At 48.3% G+C, this 20,000-nt stretch overlaps 1 protein-coding gene across 4 annotated transcripts in view; it reads left to right on the top strand.

The window, feature by feature from the left end:
* The window catches only part of nhsa (Nance-Horan syndrome a (congenital cataracts and dental anomalies)), a 94,751-nt gene that overhangs the window by 72,587 nt on the left and 2,164 nt on the right, over positions 1-20,000 (top strand). The window contains exons 2-9 of one of the 4 annotated variants that reach the window (XM_015975557.3): positions 4,283-4,435; positions 4,678-4,793; positions 8,011-8,073; positions 9,860-10,052; positions 15,052-15,183; positions 15,879-18,626; positions 19,155-19,269; positions 19,343-20,000. The exon at positions 19,343-20,000 is cut by the window's right edge and continues 2,164 nt beyond it. In XM_015975557.3, the coding sequence (XP_015831043.3) occupies positions 4,283-4,435; positions 4,678-4,793; positions 8,011-8,073; positions 9,860-10,052; positions 15,052-15,183; positions 15,879-18,626; positions 19,155-19,269; positions 19,343-19,967 (4,145 nt within the window). In that variant the 3' untranslated portion in view covers positions 19,968-20,000. Of the gene's footprint in view, positions 1-4,282; positions 4,436-4,677; positions 4,794-7,770; positions 7,813-8,010; positions 8,074-9,393; positions 9,616-9,859; positions 10,053-15,051; positions 15,184-15,878; positions 18,627-19,154; positions 19,270-19,342 lie in introns of those variants that run through there. The other 3 variants (XM_054734707.2, XM_054734709.2, XM_015975558.3) reach the window with 3 other exon arrangements.

The raw sequence follows: 20,000 nt of genomic DNA, 5'->3' as shown, positions 1-20,000 counted from the left end.
CAAGAGGTCGGTGACAGGAGCCTGGTGTGTTTTCTTTAGCCTCATTTGGGACGACAGCTGAGCTCTAAATCACATCAAAGCTTCCCCACATGGAGCTGCGCCTTCATAGGAGTCGCTCTCAAGTCGTCCCACCAAGTAGTAGAGGTTTCACTGAGAAAGGAAGTGCTGGGGTGTGTGTGTGTGTGTGTGTGTGTGTGTGTGTGTGTGTGTGTGTGTGTGTGTGTGTGTGTGTGTGTGTGTGTGTGTGTGTGTGTGTGTGCGTGCGTGCGTGCATGTGTGTGTTTGTACGTGCGTGCGTGTGTGTGTGTGTGTGTGTGTGTGTATGTGTGTGTGTGTGTGTGTGTGTGTGTGTGTGTGCGTGCGTGTGTGTGTGTGTGTGCGTGCGTGCATGTGTGTGTTTGTACGTGCGTGCGTGTGTGTGTGTGTATGTGTGTGTGTGTGTGTGTGTGTGCGTGTATGTGTGCGTGTATGTGTGTGTGTGTGTGTGTGTGTGTGTGTGTGTGTGTGTGTGTGTGTGTGTGTGCGTGCGTGTGTGTGTGTGTGTGTGCGTGCGTGCATGTGTGTGTTTGTACGTGCGTGCATGTGTGTGCATGTGTGTGTGTGTGTGCATGTGTGTGTGTGTGTGTGTGCATGTGTGTGTGTGTGTGTGTGTGTGTGTGTGTGTGTGTGTGTTTTACAGTATGAAGATAAAACTGTTGAATTTTGAACTGAGGGATCTGTTAGGTGTTTTTTTAGATTAGATGAGCTGGAGATGTTGATGGTGCCACATCAAGGCGAAGAGGTCATTTCTCAGCGGGGTGTGTGTGTGTGTGTGGGGGGGGGGGGGGGGGGGGGTCAGAGCCAAACCTCCTTATCTCACAGCTGAATCCCATTAGACACTCATCTAAGTGCCACTTTTTAATGATGACTGTGTGTGTCAGGTTGCGTGTTGCCTCATAAATAACACACACATGCACACACATCTTGTAGGCAGGAAACAAACCGATGTTCTGGTCTGTTGCTCAGCGTTAAAGCTCATTACCTCAGAGGGACCTGTCGTTCAGAATTAACAGATTATTATCAGAATAATATCTGAAACTTGTTGTTCTTGTGTCTTTATTTGGATTCATGTGTAAAACCCACAGTAAAGGTTTACCAACAACAGCAAGATTAATGATGAAAAGAGGCTGTGCACACATTTCCGTCAGTCATAAAATCCCACCATTCCTGGGATAGGTTCCAGTGATGTTCCTCACCTTTCTATCTAAGTGTCACTGGTCTTGATGAAACACTTGTTGGCCCTCTTTCCCTGCCTGGACCTCCAGGATCCTGCTTGTCTGATACATTTAGTCTGGATTAACAGAATTATTTGTTTCTTACCCTAAAAAGGCTTAACCCTCTGGAGGCAGGCGTTGCAGATGTGCAACAGTTACAACCTGCCTGCCTGGTTGCTCCTCACACGTATTTCATGAGCACTTTCTAACTCAGAAGTTCCCCTGCAGGACTTGGTTGTTCGTCCTTTTATCAGAACGTATTTTGAGCCTGAGAGGGTTCAAGTATTTTATGGTAGTCTAATCTGATTCAGTTGTCATGACAATGACCCTCATGTCAGCTCGTCATTGAAAGACTGTCCTCTCCTTAGCAACCTCCATCAGCTCCCCAAGTGGCATTCCAGGAGGTGTAATCTCTCTGGCGTGTCCAGGGTCTTCTCCTGGAAGGACATGCCCAAAACATCTCTCCTGGGCGGTGTCCAGAAGGAATCCTTATCGCATGCCTAAACCACCTCGTCTAGACCCTTAAAATATGACCGCCTCTTCTAAAGGTTTAACCGAATAAAGTTTTTATCTAAGCTGCTCCATCTGAAGGGTAAGCAGGAGACACAGTACAGAGCACCCAAAGGTCAGCAGGGTCAACACACAGGACCTGCAGGTCACTCAGGGGTGTTTTGTGGAAAACCTCAGCTTGTCACAGATAAACTCACGGTCACTCCTCAGTTCTTGGAGAATCCTTGACTGAGAGTTAACAGTTGTAGAGCTGCTTTAAAACAAAATCACTCACCATAGGCAGTAGTCAGACCCTCAGGAAGAGGTTTGGTGGGTCGTCTGGAGCTGAGATACGTCTTTCTTAACAGAAAGAGACTCAAGTAGGCTTCTGGCTCAGCTACAAAGCAAACATGAGGCCTATGCCTATCAGGGTCTGGTCTGGAGTGGTTCTCCTCTTATCTCCCTGAGTGCTCCTTTTCTGTGGCCGTCTCCAAGTTTAGGTCCTCCACCACCTCTCTTACCCATGGTGTCCCACAAGGTTCTGTGCTGGGACCTCTACTCTTCCTCCTCTATCTGCTTCCTCTTCAGCACATCCTGAGCTCCTTCAAAGGAATCTCCTACCATCTTTATGCAGATGACATCCAGCTGTACATCTCCTTTAAGCCCCATGAGATGTCTAAGCTGCAGCTGTTACACACCTGCTTAGACTCTATCAAAACCTGGATGGTGGGAGCTTTCTTCAGCTGAATGAAGATAAGACTGAGATCCTCATCTGTGCCCCAGACAAGCTGGTTCCCAAAGTCAGAGACTCTCTCGGTCAGCTTGCTTCCCACATCAAACCTTCTGTCAGGAATCTTGGCGTGACCTTTGACCCAGCTCTCACCCTGGATTCTCATGTCAGTTCTCTTGTTGGCTCTTCCTTCTTCCATCTCAGGAACGTTGCTAAGCTGAGTCCCATTCTGTCCCGCTCTGAACTTGAGACAGTTCTCCACACCTTCATCTCCTCACGCTTAGACTACTGTAACTCTCTTTTCACGTGTCTGAGCAGAACCTCCCTGAACCGTCTACAGGTGGTTCAGAACTCCTGTGCTCGGCTTCTGACCAAGTCCTCCAAACACACCCACATCACCCCGCTTCTCCTCCAGCTTCACTGGCTGCCAGTCAACTTCAGGGTTCATTTCAAGATCCTGGTTCTGGTCTATAGGGCCTTACATGGACAAGCACCATCTTACATTGGTGATCTTCTTAGTCCCTACACCCCCAGCAGGTCCCTTAGGTCCAGTGATCAAAGCCTACTGGTTGTGCAGCACCAGGCTAAAGGTCAAAGGTGACAGATCATCTGCTGCTGTGGCCCCCAGACTCTGGACCTCTCTCCCCCTGAGCCTGAGATCAGTGGACTCAGTGGTCTCCTTTAAAAAGCAGCTGTAGACTCACTTGTTCAAGCTGGCTTTTGTATGACCTTCTTCACCTCTCTCTCTTTATTCTGCTCTCCCCACCTATTCCACCTTCCTCAGGATCCACTGGTTCCCCTCTTTCCTGTTCACTCTCTCTCTTTCTTAACATTTTTAATCACAATTGTCTGTTTTTGCTCATTTTAAATATCTTTTAACCATTTTCTTAATTCTTTCTGATATTTTTACATTTTTTGTTTTTGTGAAGCGCCTCATGATTTTTATCTTGAGAGGCGCTATAGAAAAGATCTTTTCTTCTTCTTCTTCTTCATGAGACGTGCTCAGCCAGAGCTGCTGCTCTTCAGCTGTGGAAGTCCCACAGTCAGTGTGTTATAGTGAAGCTGGCAGGTCGAGGACGGGATCAGGAATACCCAGTAGGCAGATGTGTTACTGAAGCAAAGGATCTTTAACTTCAGTCTCACAGCAACACGTCTGCATCTTGACAACATTCAGATGTAGCTTTCCTAAATCAAGCTCAGCTTTTGTTTTATTATCTCCAACCTAATTCTGTCGCTCAGATGATTTGATCGATGCTCATTCACACAAACGTTCCTGCTGTGAGTCACTTTTCCCATCCCATCTCCTTCAAACGTGTGGTGTAAGCTGAGAACCGAGCATCTCCCTCAGTAAACCCAGGGAGGCTGTGGGGGGGTGGGGGGGGGGCTGGAGGATGTTTGCTGGATGAAAGTTGCGCTCAGGTTGCAGGAGACCCATTGTGATGCTTTGGCAGTAAACACTGGATCTGATTGCTCTGCTCTTCTCTTCAGGTGAATCTCCTGAAATCACAAACATATTTTTGTTGTCTTGTAAACAAAGCCTCTCAGAGTTCATATCTAATGAAGCGTATATTACTCTGTGGCTTCATGTTGCAGCACAAACACGCCCTTTAACAGAAGCTGTGGAGAACCCTTCATGATGATCAGAATCATCCCAACCATAGAAGTAAAGATGATTAAAGATTAAACATTAAATCTCTTTGGTTTCTGATGCTTTCATCTAAAAATACAGACTTCAGGCTGTTCTGGGCTTACTTTGTTGTTTATCTACCTATCTTTAGTTGATCGTGCTCTTTGTGTGTTCCTCTGACAGCCGTGTCTAACCTGGATGTGGAGAGTAAGCTGACAGCACATTTCCGAGCTCCCCGGCTACAGCAGAGGAATGTCTTACACCCCTCCACACGGCCAGTATGTGTGGAAGAGCTTCACAATCAAGCCAACCTCGGCCTGTGGTCGCTGAACCAAGGTTGGTCCACCTCCTAATCAATAATGCAACACAGAGGAGACCATGCTTCCTGGTCACAGTGTTTAGTTTATTCAGTTTTCATGTCAAAAGTCACATCTACAGATAAATCCTGCTGTGAAGATCCAGTTCATGTGATTTTAGACTTCTTCTGCCCCCTAGTGGACACGCTTTGCAAATACACCCCAACTAGCTAGTTCTCAAAGGGTGTATATTTTAACTTTTAATGTTATTTGTGTTTTCAGACCTCCACAGGTCAGAAAGCAGAGAGCGGAGAGCAAACATTTCAGCCCTGCCCCCGATGCCCATGTACCCCTCCCCTCACATCACCCCAAGAAACCACAAGAGGGGTTTGACCAAGGTGAGGCGTTTATGTCCATCAATCAACAGTCAGGGCTTTGGTGGGACAGAAAACCCTGACTTTCATCTCGATATTTATCTGACTTTTATAAATGTAACTGGGAGTATTTAGTTGGGTTAGAGGAGTTGGTGTAAGTAAATCATAAGATTGCTTTGGTAACATTTATGTTTAAAGGGACATTATGGAAGTGTGACAGCCAAAACATGTATAGAAATAATAAATGTCTTCTTCAGACGTTCTCCTGCAAAGCCCTGGTCCTGTAGAATGAGCCCTGGCATTTTTACTGTGATTGCCTGTTTTTCTGTAAAACCACAGAAAAAGAGAGATGCTCGGGTCGAGCAGGCTGCTTCATGCGCGTTCACGCTCAGGCATCGCCCGTAGCATTTGCTATCCGTAGCTTTAGCAGCAGAGAGAGAGGCAGTGCCACTTTGTCGCTGTTCCTAACGCCTAGTGACAAAGCTAGCTACATTTCTGAGGACCCTTAGCTACTTTCTTCTAGATGTTTCCTGCTAATTAGCAACAAAACAGCCATTTTCTCTGTTTCAGCTGTCATCAAGAATATACAGGTGCTGGCCAGTAAATTAGAATATCATCAAAAGGTTGAAAATATTTCAGTAATTCCATTCAAAACGTGAAACTTGTACATTATATTCATGCAATGCACACAGACCAATGTATTTCCAATGTTCATTACATTTAAATTTGATATTCATAAGTGACAACTAATGAAAACTCCAAATTTGGTATCTCAAAAAATTAGAATATTCTGAAAAGGCTGAATATAGAAGACACCTGCTGCCACTCTAATCAGCTGATTTACTCAAAACACCTGCAAAGGCCTTTAAAAGGTCCCTCAGTCTTGTTTTGAAGGCACCACAATCATGGGGAAGACTTCTGACTTAACAGCTGTCCAAAAGACAATCATTGACACCTTGCACAAGGAGGGCAAGACACAAAAGGTGATTGCTAAAGAAGCTGGCTGTTCGCAGAGCTCTGTGTCCAAGCACATTAACAGACAGGCGAAGGGACGGAAAAAATGTGGTAGAAAAAAGTGTACAAGCTCTAGGGATAACCGCACCCTGCAGAGAATTGTGACGACAAACCCATTCAAAAATGTGGGGGAGATCCACAAAGAGTGGACTGCAGCTGGAGTCAGCGCTTCAAGAACCACCACGAGGAGACTCATGAAAGACATGGGATTCAGGTGTCGCATTCCGTGTGTCAAGCCACTCTTGAACATGAAACAGCGCAAGAAGCGTCTCGCCTGGGCCAAGGACAAAAAGGACTGGACTGATGCTGAGTGGTCCAAAGTTATGTTTTCTGATGAAAGCAAGTTCTGCATTTCCTTTGGAAATCAAGGACCCAGAGTCTGGAGGAAGAGCGGAGAAGCACAGAATCCACGTTGCATGAGGTCCAGTGTAAAGTTTCCACCGTCAGTGATGGTGTGGGGTGCCATGTCATCTGCCGGTGTTGGCCCACTCTGTTTCCTGAGGTCCAGGGTCAATGCAGCCGTCTACCAGGAAGTTTTAGAGCACTTCATGCTTCCTGCTGCTGACCAACTTTATGGGGATGCAGACTTCACCTTTCAACAGGACTTGGCACCTGCACACAGTGCCAAAACCACCAGCACCTGGTTCAAGGACCATGGTATCCCTGTCCTTGATTGGCCAGCAAACTCGCCTGACCTTAACCCCATAGAAAATCTATGGGGTATTGTGAAGCGGAGGATGCAATACGCTAGACCCAACAATGCAGAGGAGCTGAAGACGACTATCAGAGCAACCTGGGCTCTCATAACACCTGAGCAGTGCCACAGACTGATCGAGTCCATGCCACGCCGCATTACTGCAGTTATTGAGGCAAAAGGAGCCCCGACTAAGTATTGAGTGCTATACATGCACATTCTTTTCATGTTCATTCTTTTCAGTTGGCCAACATTAGAGAAACAAACATTTTTTCATTGGCCTTTAGAATATTCTAATTTTCTGAGATACCAGATTTGATGTTTTCATTGGTTGTCACCTATAAATATCAAAATTAAACGTAATAAACATCGGAAATACATTGGTCTGTGTGCATTGCATGAATATAATGTACAAGTTTCACGTTTTGAATGGAATTACTGAAATATTTTCAACCTTTTGATGATATTCTAATTTACTGGCCAGCACCTGTAAATGTTACAGAGACAAAAGACGTCGCTGGCACTTTAGCTCACCTAGTAAGACGTCGGACTCTAGTGCAGTAGACCTGGGTTCGATTCTCGACGTGAACATAGTTTGTTTAGAGTTTCTTTTTTACATTAATGGTATATTTTTTTACAGTAAGATGCCCAAATTTTTATTTGAGACTTGCCGAACGGCATTGAATTCACAGATAAAAAAAGATGTGGGTTCAACTTTCATTTTGGAACAATTTTTCAAGCAAGGGAAGGGAATGATCTGAGCATGCAGGAGGACTGACCCATCATAAACCTTTGTCGGCTGTGCTGAAGAGAAAGGTACAGAACTACATTATTTAATTAATTAGCTGCGCGTTCTCCTGTCCTCCGGGCCACACACACACACACACACAAACACAACGGACTGTCTCAGCTGCTATTTTCGTTAAGGAGTGTGCACGTACAGCATGCGCGCCTCGTGCACGAGCCTACTATTGAAGCTGCCGTTACGCTTTTGGCCTGAGGGGGGCGATCGCGAGCATACAAATTCAAAACTCTGTGAAGTCCCTTTAAATAAGAGTTCTATGTAAACGACTGTATAATGTAAACTATAAAAGGTTTATAAGACAGTCTTGCATATGTTGCTGGTAAATACAGGAGGCACAAGCTGTTTCTACTCTGCTCTTGGCTGGATCGTGTAAAACGGTGGTTATTCGTAATGTTTACAGAGGATTTTAAATAGCCTGAATACTGAGTTCATCATGCTGGTCAGGCTGTGCCGGACTACTTTTGTGATTCTGTTCTCCTTCCGAGCAGCCCCAGAGGCTTTGTAGGGATGCAAGCACACAGTTTGCACAGGTAAAGATGAAAGGTGTTTGTGATGTTTCTCATGTCACAGCCTGAACTCATCATGTTTACGTTTGGTCGGTGGAGTTCTGACCCGAGCATCCCTTACAGCCCCACCAATGTCCTTCCTGTATTTTTGTCTCTCGTGTGCTCATGCTTCTGTTTGTTGTCTTTGTGTGTGTTTGTTGTTGTATTTGCCCCGTGCATCAGTCTGAATCCACCCGCTCCTCCTCCCCCACCGAATGTTGCCACCTGTCTCCCTGGAAACGAAAGGTACTGGTCCTCCCTCCCTCCCTCCTAAAAGCTTTTCTCACCTGTTCTCGTTTCTAACTAGCATAACGAGTCTTTGTTTAAATGCATGCACGCCCAGTTTCTTTGGTGGTAGTAGCTAGAGCCCTGCACGGGCCTAAAATCTGAGCCCGTGTCCGGCCCGGCCCGAGGGGGTGGAGCCCCAGCCCAACCCGGCCTGAAAAGGTTTTCAGGATTCTCTGGCCCGGCCCGGCCCGAGCCCGACTTATTTTTATGAATTTGATTAAAAATAAAAGCGCCCGGCCCGGCCCGGCCCGTGTCCGAGGTAATCACACAGTCGTTGGCCCGAAGCCCGGCCTGAGGACTGTCGGGCCGGGCCGACCCGAGGGCCTAGGGCTTCAGTGCAGGGCTCTACTAGTAGCATCTAGACACACTTTAGCTGGAGTTCCTGGCCAGGCATGTGTGTGTGTGTGTGTGTGTGTGTGTGTGTGTGTGTGTGTGTGTGTGTGTGCGTGCGTGCGTGCGTGTGTGTGTGTGTGTGCGTGTGTGTGATTGTGTGTGTGTGTGTGTGTGTGTGTGTGTGTGTGTGTGTGTGTGTGTGTGTGTGTGTGTGTGTGTGCGTGTGTGTGCGTGTGTGTGTGTGTGTGTGTGTGTGTGTGTGTGTGCGTGTGTGTGTGTGTGCGTGCGTGTGCGTGTGTGTGTGCGTGTGTGGGCCACGCTCTCAGCAGACTGGGTTTCTATAATGACAGGGTTCATGTCTGGAAGCTTGCGCCTGTGATTACCCATGATGCCTCTGTGCTGCGGTTTCCTCGCTGCACAGCTGACATCCTCATGTTTTCCTCTTTGAGCTGCATTTTTTTTACTAGAACGTTGTGATGCCCACCATCAGACCGACGTGAGCCCATAGACAGAAACAAAACAGTGCCACTCCTTTTCCTCCTCTTCCCTCGCCGTCACCCTCTTTCACTCCTTCGCCTTCGTCAGGAACTTCTAAAACTTCCTTTGGAACAGATCAGCTGTAAATGGTCTTCCTTTGATTTTCCCCCTACTAGCTGGAAGAAGTTACCAAGGAAACAGGTTTCCTTTGTTACCGGGGTTTTGTCAGGGTCTCATTGGTCTGCTGGGAACAGAGAGCACAAAGGCTCCAGAAACGACTTCAAATGGGGGGGTGGGGGGGTGGGAACCAGTTGAGCCTGAGAAGGATCTCTCCCAGTTTCACGTGTCTCCACGTTGGACGGTAAGATGCGCTGAGTTTGTGTGGTGAGTGGTTAGAAGTGGTAGATGTTTTCAGCTTGGGAGTTGGAACCGCGTGGAGAACGGTTCTGGAGCTGCGGGGGGGGGGGGGGGGGGGCACCGTGTCCTGGGTGATACTGAACCTCACAGGAATGTAGAAATATGTTCTCTAGTATGTTTGGAGACTCGTCTATTTCGGCTTGCGGAGGTGAGCTAAGACTTTCCATGGAAGCAGGCTGCCGGCAGAATACTTCTTCTTCTTCTTCTCAAGTTTTCATTGGTCGGAGGTTTCTGTGGACGATTCTTCTGTGTGCAGGAAACTGGAAACTCACGGTGTTTCTTATGCTTTCATTTAAACTAACTCTGAGGCATGTCTGGCTCTTTTCTGTAATGCATTCATTGCGTTCCAGTGTGAACTTTAGCTTCCAGAAGGGAATGTGTGTTGAGCTAATCTGGTGGATTTGATAATACTAATATAATCCCACATTTTAACCACTGTAATCCACACAACCCATATTTTTAATAACTGTTTCATCACTTCTAACAGTCTAACCATGCAAATATCCATCTGTTGCAGGCTGCGCCCACTGACCCCGACACTGATGGGGTGGCTCTAGGTCACCGCTCTAAGTCTCCCATCCCTAACGTCCCCTCCACCCTGGACAAGCAGACTAACTGGTCTAAAGCGCTGCCGTTGCCCACTCCAGAGGAGAGAATGAAAAGCAGTTCCCAAGTCATCACGTCATGTATCATCCCTATTAATGTGACTGGTAAACTGAAACCATCCGATCCCAGATCTGATCCTTTTGCTGTGAAACTGAATTTTGAAGTAAACGGGTATTTTTTCTTATATAGATTCGTTTGCAGCAAGTTGAGGATTGCTGTATAGTCTCTGACACTAGTCAGTGCCTTGATGCAACCTGCTGGGTTCCTTATATAGGAAACATTATTCCTGATTGGCTTAATGACCTGACCTGAACTGGAATGTTTATTATGTGAAGGGCCTTGAGACGACTCTTGTCGTGATTTGGCGCTTTATAAATAAACTTGAATTGAATCGAGTTGATAAGATCTGTTCCTGGATAAACCTTCTGGATCCGCTACTGACCTGCTGCTAAACTAGTCCGTCCCATAAATACACACGTATATAAAACTGTTGCTAAACCAGTTTAAAAGAATTAATTTAGAGTTGCTTCTTTTTAAATTTGGACATATTTGTAGAGTTTACTTTTTTCTTTTATTCGCTGCCTAAACAATGCCAACCACCTGTCTGCCTTTACTTTAATGATGAGCACAGCGGTGTATACCGGTTTATGTCTGAGTTAAATAAGACTTCAGTAAAAGGGTTAGTGTGCCTGAAGGGCTAGAAAACAAACAAGAATTTAAATAGTTCAAAGTTTGTGCTGTGCTCTTTCTAGATTGGCTGATTATAAGTTTTATTTACAAAATCACAGAATATTAGACTGAAACTGTCAGGTTTGGTTGGTGTTGGAGCCAAGGTGATGGTATATAATCAGAAGGCAAGCAGATGAACTCAAAAAGTACTTTAATAAAGGAAAATGAGGGCAAGTGCCCTGCAGGAACTAACAGCTGAACACAGGGTTAGAGACGATTTAACCAGGAAGAGGTTCACACACAGAGGGGAACTCTCTTATTTACACACTGCAGCTTACGGCCCTCTATGAAGCGCGCTTGGTTGGAAGTGCATGTAAGGCATGTCAGCATTGCGTCATCGACCTGCGCCGCTGCATCATGTTGCCACATCCTTTAAACCCATCGCTGTCTGTGCTATTTTGCTGCTCGACACGATACCAAACTAGTGGTTGGATTACTGACATGTGGTGTCCAAAAATACACAACCGCATCGGTATCAGTTAACAGTACTTTAACACACAGGTAATGCAACTTTCCAACAGAGAAACTGTTTGATATACACACACAATCATAAAATATTCAATATTTCGATAATTATACTTGAAAACACATTTTTCAGAAAGGGCACTTGGGCCATTGCTCCGCCTTCTTCACAAAATTCCCACGCAGCAAAGGATTGTGGGAAATAACCTTCAATGCAGACGTTGGCCCAGTTCCAATACTTGCGCCCTTCAAATGCGCGTTCCCGGCCAGGAGTCTGAGTGTCCCGATTCTCAAGTGCGGAAGTTGACCACGCCCCCGTTGCACCCTTAACCTGCACTTCACCCAAGTGTGCAGCGATGCGGGCCTCGGGCAAGGATTACCCACAAGTCATTGCTGCGGGAGAAAAGGCTCAAGTTCCTTTTCTGAAAATATGTATTTTCTAATGAAATTAGTTCATTTTAGGATGATTAGTTGATGCTCTAAAACTTTTAGATAAAGCAGCAATAAATGTAAATTTATTTCAAATAACTGTTTGGCTGTTTGTTTAAAAGTTGTTAATAAAGGTTTTTGACGAAAGTTTCACTGTGAGCAGCGTCCTGGCATGCGTTGTGATCGATGACTCGATGCTCCCCGTCTCAATTCTGCAATTATTTGCACACTTGTGTACTACGCACTCGAACCCTCCTGCACACTTGTGTACTCGAACCCTCCTGCACACTTGTGTACTCGAACCCTCCTGCACACTTGTGTACTACGCACTCGAACCCTCCTGCACACTTGTGTGCTACGCACTCGAACCCTCCTGCACACTTGTGTACTACGCACTCGAACCCTCCTGCACACTTGTGTACTACGCACTCGAACCCTCCTGCACACTTGTGTGCTACGCACTCGAACCCTCCTGCACACTTGTGTACTACGCACTCGAACCCTCCTGCACACTTGTGTGCTACGCACTCGAACCCTCCTGCACACTTGTGTACTACGCACTCGAACCCTCCTGCACACTTGTGTACTCGAACCCTCCTGCACACTTGTGTACTACGCACTCGAACCCTCCTGCACACTTGTGTACTCGAACCCTCCTGCACACTTGTGTACTACGCACTCGAACCCTCCTGCACACTTGTGTACTACGCACTCGAACCCTCCTGCACACTTGTGTACTACGCACTCGAACCCTCCTGCACACTTGTGTACTACGCACTCGAACCCTCCTGCACACTTGTGTACTCGAACCCTCCTGCACACTTGTGTACTCGAACCCTCCTGCACACTTGTGTACTCGAACCCTCCTGCACACTTGTGTACTACGCACTCGAACCCTCCTGCACACTTGTGTACTCGAACCCTCCTGCACACTTGTGTACTCGAACCCTCCTGCACACTTGTGTACTACGCACTCGAACCCTCCTGCACACTTGTGTACTCGAACCCTCCTGCACACTTGTGTACTACGCACTCGAACCCTCCTGCACACTTGTGTACTCGAACCCTCCTGCACACTTGTGTACTCGAACCCTCCTGCACACTTGTGTACTACGCACTCGAACCCTCCTGCACACTTGTGTACTACGCACTCGAACCCTCCTGCACACTTGTGTACTACGCACTCGAACCCTCCTGCACACTTGTGTACTCGAACCCTCCTGCACACTTGTGTACTACGCACTCGAACCCTCCTGCACACTTGTGTACTACGCACTCGAACCCTCCTGCACACTTGTGTGCTACGCACTCGAACCCTCCTGCACACTTGTGTACTACGCACTCGAACCCTCCTGCACACTTGTGTACTCGAACCCTCCTGCACACTTGTGTACTACGCACTCGAACCCTCCTGCACACTTGTGTACTCGAACCCTCCTGCACACTTGTGTACTACGCACTCGAACCCTCCTGCACACTTGTGTACTACGCACTCGAACCCTCCTGCACACTTGTGTACTACGCACTCGAACCCTCCTGCACACTTGTGTACTACGCACTCGAACCCTCCTGCACACTTGTGTACTCGAACCCTCCTGCACACTTGTGTACTCGAACCCTCCTGCACACTTGTGTACTCGAACCCTCCTGCACACTTGTGTACTACGCACTCGAACCCTCCTGCACACTTGTGTACTCGAACCCTCCTGCACACTTGTGTACTCGAACCCTCCTGCACACTTGTGTACTACGCACTCGAACCCTCCTGCACACTTGTGTACTCGAACCCTCCTGCACACTTGTGTACTACGCACTCGAACCCTCCTGCACACTTGTGTACTCGAACCCTCCTGCACACTTGTGTACTCGAACCCTCCTGCACACTTGTGTACTACGCACTCGAACCCTCCTGCACACTTGTGTACTACGCACTCGAACCCTCCTGCACACTTGTGTACTACGCACTCGAACCCTCCTGCACACTTGTGTACTCGAACCCTCCTGCACACGTGTGTACTCGAACCCTCCTGCACACTTGTGTACTACGCACTCGAACCCTCCTGCGCACTTGTGTACTACGCACTCGAACCCTCCTGCGCACATTCTCCAAGTGCACTTTTCTGAAGGCCGCAGGGCGCAGTTTGAGTATTGAAATTGGGCCTTTGGCAAAGGGGCGTGGCCAACGTCCACACTTGAGCACCAGGACTCCCTAAGCACTCTCACCACTGGACAGGAACACGGGTGGAAGTGTGAGCATCTGGCCAGGGAGGGACGGTCGCTGAGCAGGGACAGGTGAGCAGACTGATGGGTGTGGAGCAGGTGGGCTGGCAGAGTAAACGGGGAGCTGAGAGCAAAACTTACCTGAACCAAGGAGACGCCGATTATGTAACAGAAGTTATGTTTTAATGGTGACATTCAGGGAAAAAACAACAACAAAGAAGTTTCAACAAAAAAGTAAAAAAGGTCTAATAGGTGTTGCAGGTCTTCGCACCGGTTCTGGTCTAATCACACGATAACTTAGTCTTATTTATTTATTTGTTTGTTTGTTTGTTTGACCTTTGTCTCTAGATTTAATTTGGGCTCTTGAGGGCGCTAACACAAACAAAAACACAAACATGAACGCATTTTCATTGTTTTCCTCTAAAAGCTGATCTAGAAGACCACCTCACAGTCCGTTCAGGCAGGATCCATGACTGACCTTCACAAGCAGCAGTTGTTTGTTCTAAACTTCTTAAACACCGTTGATGTTTTTTATGTGTCCGCCTTTAGAGTTGTGAGGAAGCTTGGAGAGCAGGTGAGACACGATGGATTCCTCGTATGCGACTTCCCATTAAAGCTGCACATTTAATGTCAAGTTCCCTGATTAAATAAATAAACTCAGCGTTTCATTATGAAACTTTATTTTTATATTGGGTATTGACAGTCACTGTGAAGGTGCAAGTCATGCTTCATGCCCACTTGGCTTTGCTTCTCATCCTCTGACACTCTGCCTGCGGTGTTAAAGAGGCTGTGATGTGAATGTCAATTAGATCTGTTCAAGCAGCTGAAAAGATCTGCTTGATGTTATTTACCCCGCTCTCACCAGAAGAGCTGTACATCAGCGCTAGCTGGGTCAGAGACAGTTGAGCTTAAGAAAAATGCACATTGTGAGCACAGTCCTGCAATCACTATGGAGCTGAAAGGCCCAACCAGCCGTCACATGACAGTCGTGATGTGATGGGGGAGCGGTAGGACGACTCGGAGGTGGCAGAAATAATCAGAGCAGGATTGTTTTGGGTCTCTTTCGTCGTGCAGAATAGACATTTACGTTAAATTGAAGCTTCTTTTGCAGCGCTGTGTCACTTCAGATCCTCCTCTTCTAGCTGCTGCTTTTGAAAGTACCTCATGTAGTTCAGGCAGCAGTTTCATTTACTCGTGTGTTTTGCTTCTGTGGCAGCGTGGAAGGTGAACAAAGATTCCTCACATGCCGTGTCTCTGTTGCAGGGCTCGGCTTTGACAGAGATGTCAGTGTGCGCTGCTCGCTCGTCCATTCTCAGTCTTTGCTTCAGAGGAGACGGAAGCTGAGGAGACGACGGACGGTAGCCGGCGTCCCCAGACCAGTGCAGCAAGACTTAGGTAGGTTATCAGTCTGAGACGTGGGGTCCATGAAGGAGTTATTCATCACTGCTCTCTTGGATTCATTGTTGTGAATTCTCAGTGACGTTTACTTATTCATTCAGCTGATATGAAAATCGTTTGCTAGTGAGAGCCTCCGTTGTGCTGCGTGGTCATTTTAAAGGTAGACAAAGGAGTAATAGGAAAAGTATTAGTAATAAAGAGAGATATTACTTTTGTAGATCATGCTGGGGTGGAGACTGCACTCAGAGACTTGGGTCACACTTAAATCACTAAAACAGACTTGTGACCGGAGTCTTTCTAATAATCTTCATTTGCTGGTGAACATGTTTCTCTGACAGGTCTGATGTCTGATTAGACTGATGGAGCAGCCCAGTTTCACCAGTATGATCTGTACTTTTACTTCTAGATGGAGGCGTGTTGTTTTTACAGGCGTCGTATTTATGAAACAGCAGGAAGCAGTTACCTGTAGACAGCATTAGATCCTGCTGTTGTTGAAAAGTGATGCTGAGATTCCAGATCCATTGTTCCAGGCAGACTAGAAGACATCTGAAGACTTTAGACTGGTCAGACTGGAGGTGACCGTTCCTGGAGGCTACACTTAGCTGAGCTGACTTGTGAATGTCTCTGGATCATGTTCATCCCTTCACAAAGCACACATGTGGGTAATGAATCTTCTCTGATGTTTCCTCCAGACTCGGATGACTCTCCTGGTTCTAGAGAGAGGACAGTGATCGTTCACCGCCCTTCGGAAGTCACTCCTTCCAGCGAGGACCTGGCTAGACATTTCAGCACCAGAGACTCGGGTTGTCAAACAGAAGACTTTCTGATCTCGGGACCACCGTCTCGGAGGAGGATCAGGGTCCAGCGAGGCCACGGAGTGTCCCTTTTAGTGTCCCACTCAGCGGGCAACATCTGCTGCCTCTCTGACACCTCTGACACCATGTTTGCAGCCTCAGCGGGAGCCCACCTGCGTTCACGGAGTCTACCCCGAGACAGCAGCCGGATGTTGGACAATGGGCATGATGACAGCGATGATGAGGAGGAGCTGTCCCCCTTCGACACGGAGGACTTCCTGCCCGTATGCAGGGAGAGGATTGTAAAGGACGAAGAGGAGAGTACCGATGACCAGGCCGTGAGCGAGAGTCTGCAGTACAAGCAGCTGTCTGAGAGTCCGGAGCGCAGCTGGATCGAGCGAACCCGAGCACAGCTGCCCAGGAACACTGACATGGGCAGCTGTGAGATCTCATCGAGCTCCGACACCTTCAGCAGTCCCGTCCACTCGGTCTCCGCTGCTGGAGCGCTGGGAGGCCAGATGGACCATAAGGATGACCACCAGTCTTCCAGTGGGAACTGGAGTGGGAGCAGCTCCACCTGTCCCTCCCAGACATCAGAGACCATCCCCCCAGCAGCCTCCCCTCCTCTGACCGGCTCCTCGCACTGCGACTCTGAGCTCTCCCTAAACGCCGTCATCCACGCTAACGACGAGCAGACCAGCTTCGGGTCGGACCACTACCAAGGCCTCAGGACCCAGCGGGCAGGCTCCTTCTCGTCAACAGCCATGGATATTTTGGAGGAAGTGGGAGTCGGGACACCCACTGCGGGGGACTGGGGTTACCCTCACGCTGAACCACCCCACTCTCAGAGCTTCAGTCCCGATCAAGGCAGGGAGGCCGAGAGCAGCCTGGGCTGCCCCAGCTTCACCAGCATGGCCACCTGCGAGAGCAGCTTCTCAGACAAGCCACCGTCAGAGAAAGCAGACACCATCTCACACTACTCCATAGACACTGAGGGCTACTACACCTCCATGCACTTTGACTGTGGTCTGAAAGGCAGCAGAAGCTTCACCTACCACTATGCAGCCTCTGGGTCTGACTACGCTCTGTCCGATGTTGGCGGCAGTTTGACCCTGGGGAGACGCTGCCTCTCCTTAAGAAAACCGAGAGCAAAGCCTTCCCCGCCAAAGAGGAGCTCCTCCCTAAGGAAAATATGCAGTGAGGGAAGCATCCCTGACAAGAAGGAACCAAAACTTCCAAATGGGCAGAAGCTGCCGCTGTCCTCCCGGGAGAGGAAGCTGCAGCTGGGTCTGCGTGGCTCACGAGGCCTCACAGAAAACTCTTCCCTAGTCCGAGAGCCCCTGGGGGTCTGGGGGGTTGAGGGCTCACCCGATCTACCTGATCTAAGCTCCAAAGATGCACAATCATTTAAGGGTGAAGGTGTTGTGCAGTCAGACTACGCAGATCTCTGGCTCTTGAGTGATTTAAAGTCCAGCGATCCTTACCGCTCTTTGTCAAACTCCAGCACAGCAACAGGTACCACTGTGATTGAATGCATCAAGTCACAGGAAGGCTCAGAGCCCCAGAGCTCCCAGTCGGACTCCAGAGCCGCCACCCCCTCTCTTCCATCAGCAGGTGATTTCCAGCTGACATCTCCAGAGAAGCTGATCGGCCTGGCGAGCCCATCCAGTGGCTACTCCAGTCAGTCAGAAACCCCCACCTCCTTGTTTCCCTCCACTTTCTTCCCCGGACCGCTGTCCCCAGCGAGTGGCAAGAGGAAGCCTAAAGTTCCAGAGAGGAAGTCGTCTCTCTCATCACGGTCTCTGCAGTCACGCTCTTGCAAGGAGGGAGCAACCTCGAAGAGAGATCTGGAACTACCAATGATTCCTCCATCCCACCTGGACTTAAGTGGCCTTCACAGTGCCAACGGGACCCGGACTCCAGATGCTCACCTACATAAACGAGAAGATGTGACGGCAAAGCCTACAGCACCTCCCAACCCAGAGTTGCCCCACACTCTGTCCATCACTCCCTCTGTGCTTCACTCAGTCCAGCTTCGACCGGTCAGTAAGGACCACGATGGAAACAAACTGCTTTGTCCCAATGTGAATTTACCTTCTAGTACATCTTCGGTGCTCCGGAGTTCTTCACTGCATAGCTCAGATCATCATGCTGAGTCCATGAAGGAGTTGTGTGAGTCAACGTTTACGTCAAGCAAAGAGCTCACAGCTGAAACAAGCTCCAGCCAGAACCAAGAGCCTCCACTAGAGGGCGCAACTGCAGGGCTGCAGTCAGAATCATGTTTACACCCAAAAGGTGCTGGCGTCCTCGAGGAGCTCATCATTTATGAAGAAGAGCCATGCACAGCTTCACTGGCAGCATCCGTCTCCTCCAGAGATCCCAGCTCACATTCAGAGCCTTCGCTACAGCAACAGACCGAGACGTCTGGAGAACTTTGTTCCTGTCCTCCACTTCTGCACAGTTCCCCCAGGAGGTCCAGCAGTGTGGAGAACGTGCCTGCTGCTGACAGTCAGCTGGACGCGTCCCTGGACAGCTCCAGCAGCAATGGGAGCAGCAACAAAGTGGAAAAAGACTCCTCAGGTGTTTCAGCCGGAAGTGCCTCGCAGGACGGGAAGGAGGAGGACTCGGAGGACTCTATCAGCAAAGGTACACGTCCCAGCCTCTGATGCTTCCTCCTGGAAACTTCAGTAAAATACAAACATGGCATCATTTATATAACCTCAAGATTAACTCACACATAAGGCAATATGGCTGTTGGTGTGTGAATGGATGAATACAGCAGCTTTTGTGTGTTTTTTAATGTTTGATTATAGATTTTAACATTTTTCTTTTAGATCTGATTAGATACTAAATAGAAAAAAATGATTTACAAACAAAACAGCAAGTTTTCTAAAGCTTTTTGAGCCTAAAATCACATGAATGGCAATCGATTTTAAACCGTTCAACATTCGAATGTCACGTTGAATCTGACGGCCTGCTTTAAAAAACCAGAAAAAACACGTATAATGAAAAGAATATTGTTTAAACGGAGTCAAGTCACAATTAGACTCAAACCTTTCTCTGATTTGGCGACATAAACATTATTTTTGATGCTTTTTGGACGAGTTTAAGAAGAATGTTTAGAAGCTGGTGGAGAACAAACTGATATTAAAGGTGTTCAGTGTTTGTTCGCAGACGCCAGCGACTTCATGTCTGGACTGCACGATGAGTCAAAGACAGAAGATGACGGCGTGTTTCTGTCTCCTACCAAGTCCCGCACCACTGAGGACCTGTTCGCTATGATCCACAGGTGGGTGCTTGGTTCTCAGACTCTGTGTTCTGAACCAGTTTACAGAGAGTCACAGAGATGTTCTGGTCCACAGGTCCAAGAGGAAGGTGCTGGGGAGGAAGGACTCGACTGAACTGGCTGTAAGGAACCATCTTGGTGCTTCACCAGGTAACACACCTTCCCACAGCAGCGTCAGCTCCCCAACCCCACTGGCCTCTCCCTCTGCTGCTGCAACGCCGCCAGGCCAACATCGAGTCTCTGGGCCCATCTACAGGAGTGTAAAGAAATCCAGCACCTCCAATGAAGAGTTCAAACTTCTGCTGCTCAAAAAGGGAAGCCGCTCGGACTTCAGCTTCCGTATGTCAGCTACAGAGATCCTCAAGAGCCCCGTCACTCCTAAATCACCTGGAGATCCTCTGGTGGAGTCAACCAGACCTTCAGAGGAGCACGCCTCCCCCCTGCAGCTGCACCAATCCGAACAAGACCAGCTCTCCAGCCCGTACCCCAGAGCCAATGCTGAGGGCTTCTCACCAAAATCATTTCTCTCGCCTGCTACTTCCAGACAGGGGCGCTCCAGAGTCCCCCCACCTGCCAGCAGCAGCCGCTACAGCAGCCGCAGCAGACTCTACTCCACCCCCATGCAGGCCATCTCAGAGGGGGAGACGGAGAACTCAGACGGGAGTCCTCACGATGACCGCTCATCACAGGACTCCACGTAGCAGCAAGCTTACATCGACTCAGTAGTATTCACT

This window comes from Nothobranchius furzeri, chromosome 16 (assembly GCF_043380555.1).
Source record: "Nothobranchius furzeri strain GRZ-AD chromosome 16, NfurGRZ-RIMD1, whole genome shotgun sequence".
NCBI lineage: Eukaryota > Metazoa > Chordata > Actinopteri > Cyprinodontiformes > Nothobranchiidae > Nothobranchius > Nothobranchius furzeri.
The sequence above is the reverse complement of the archived record's forward strand: the minus strand, read 5'-3'. Positions and strand labels throughout refer to the sequence as shown.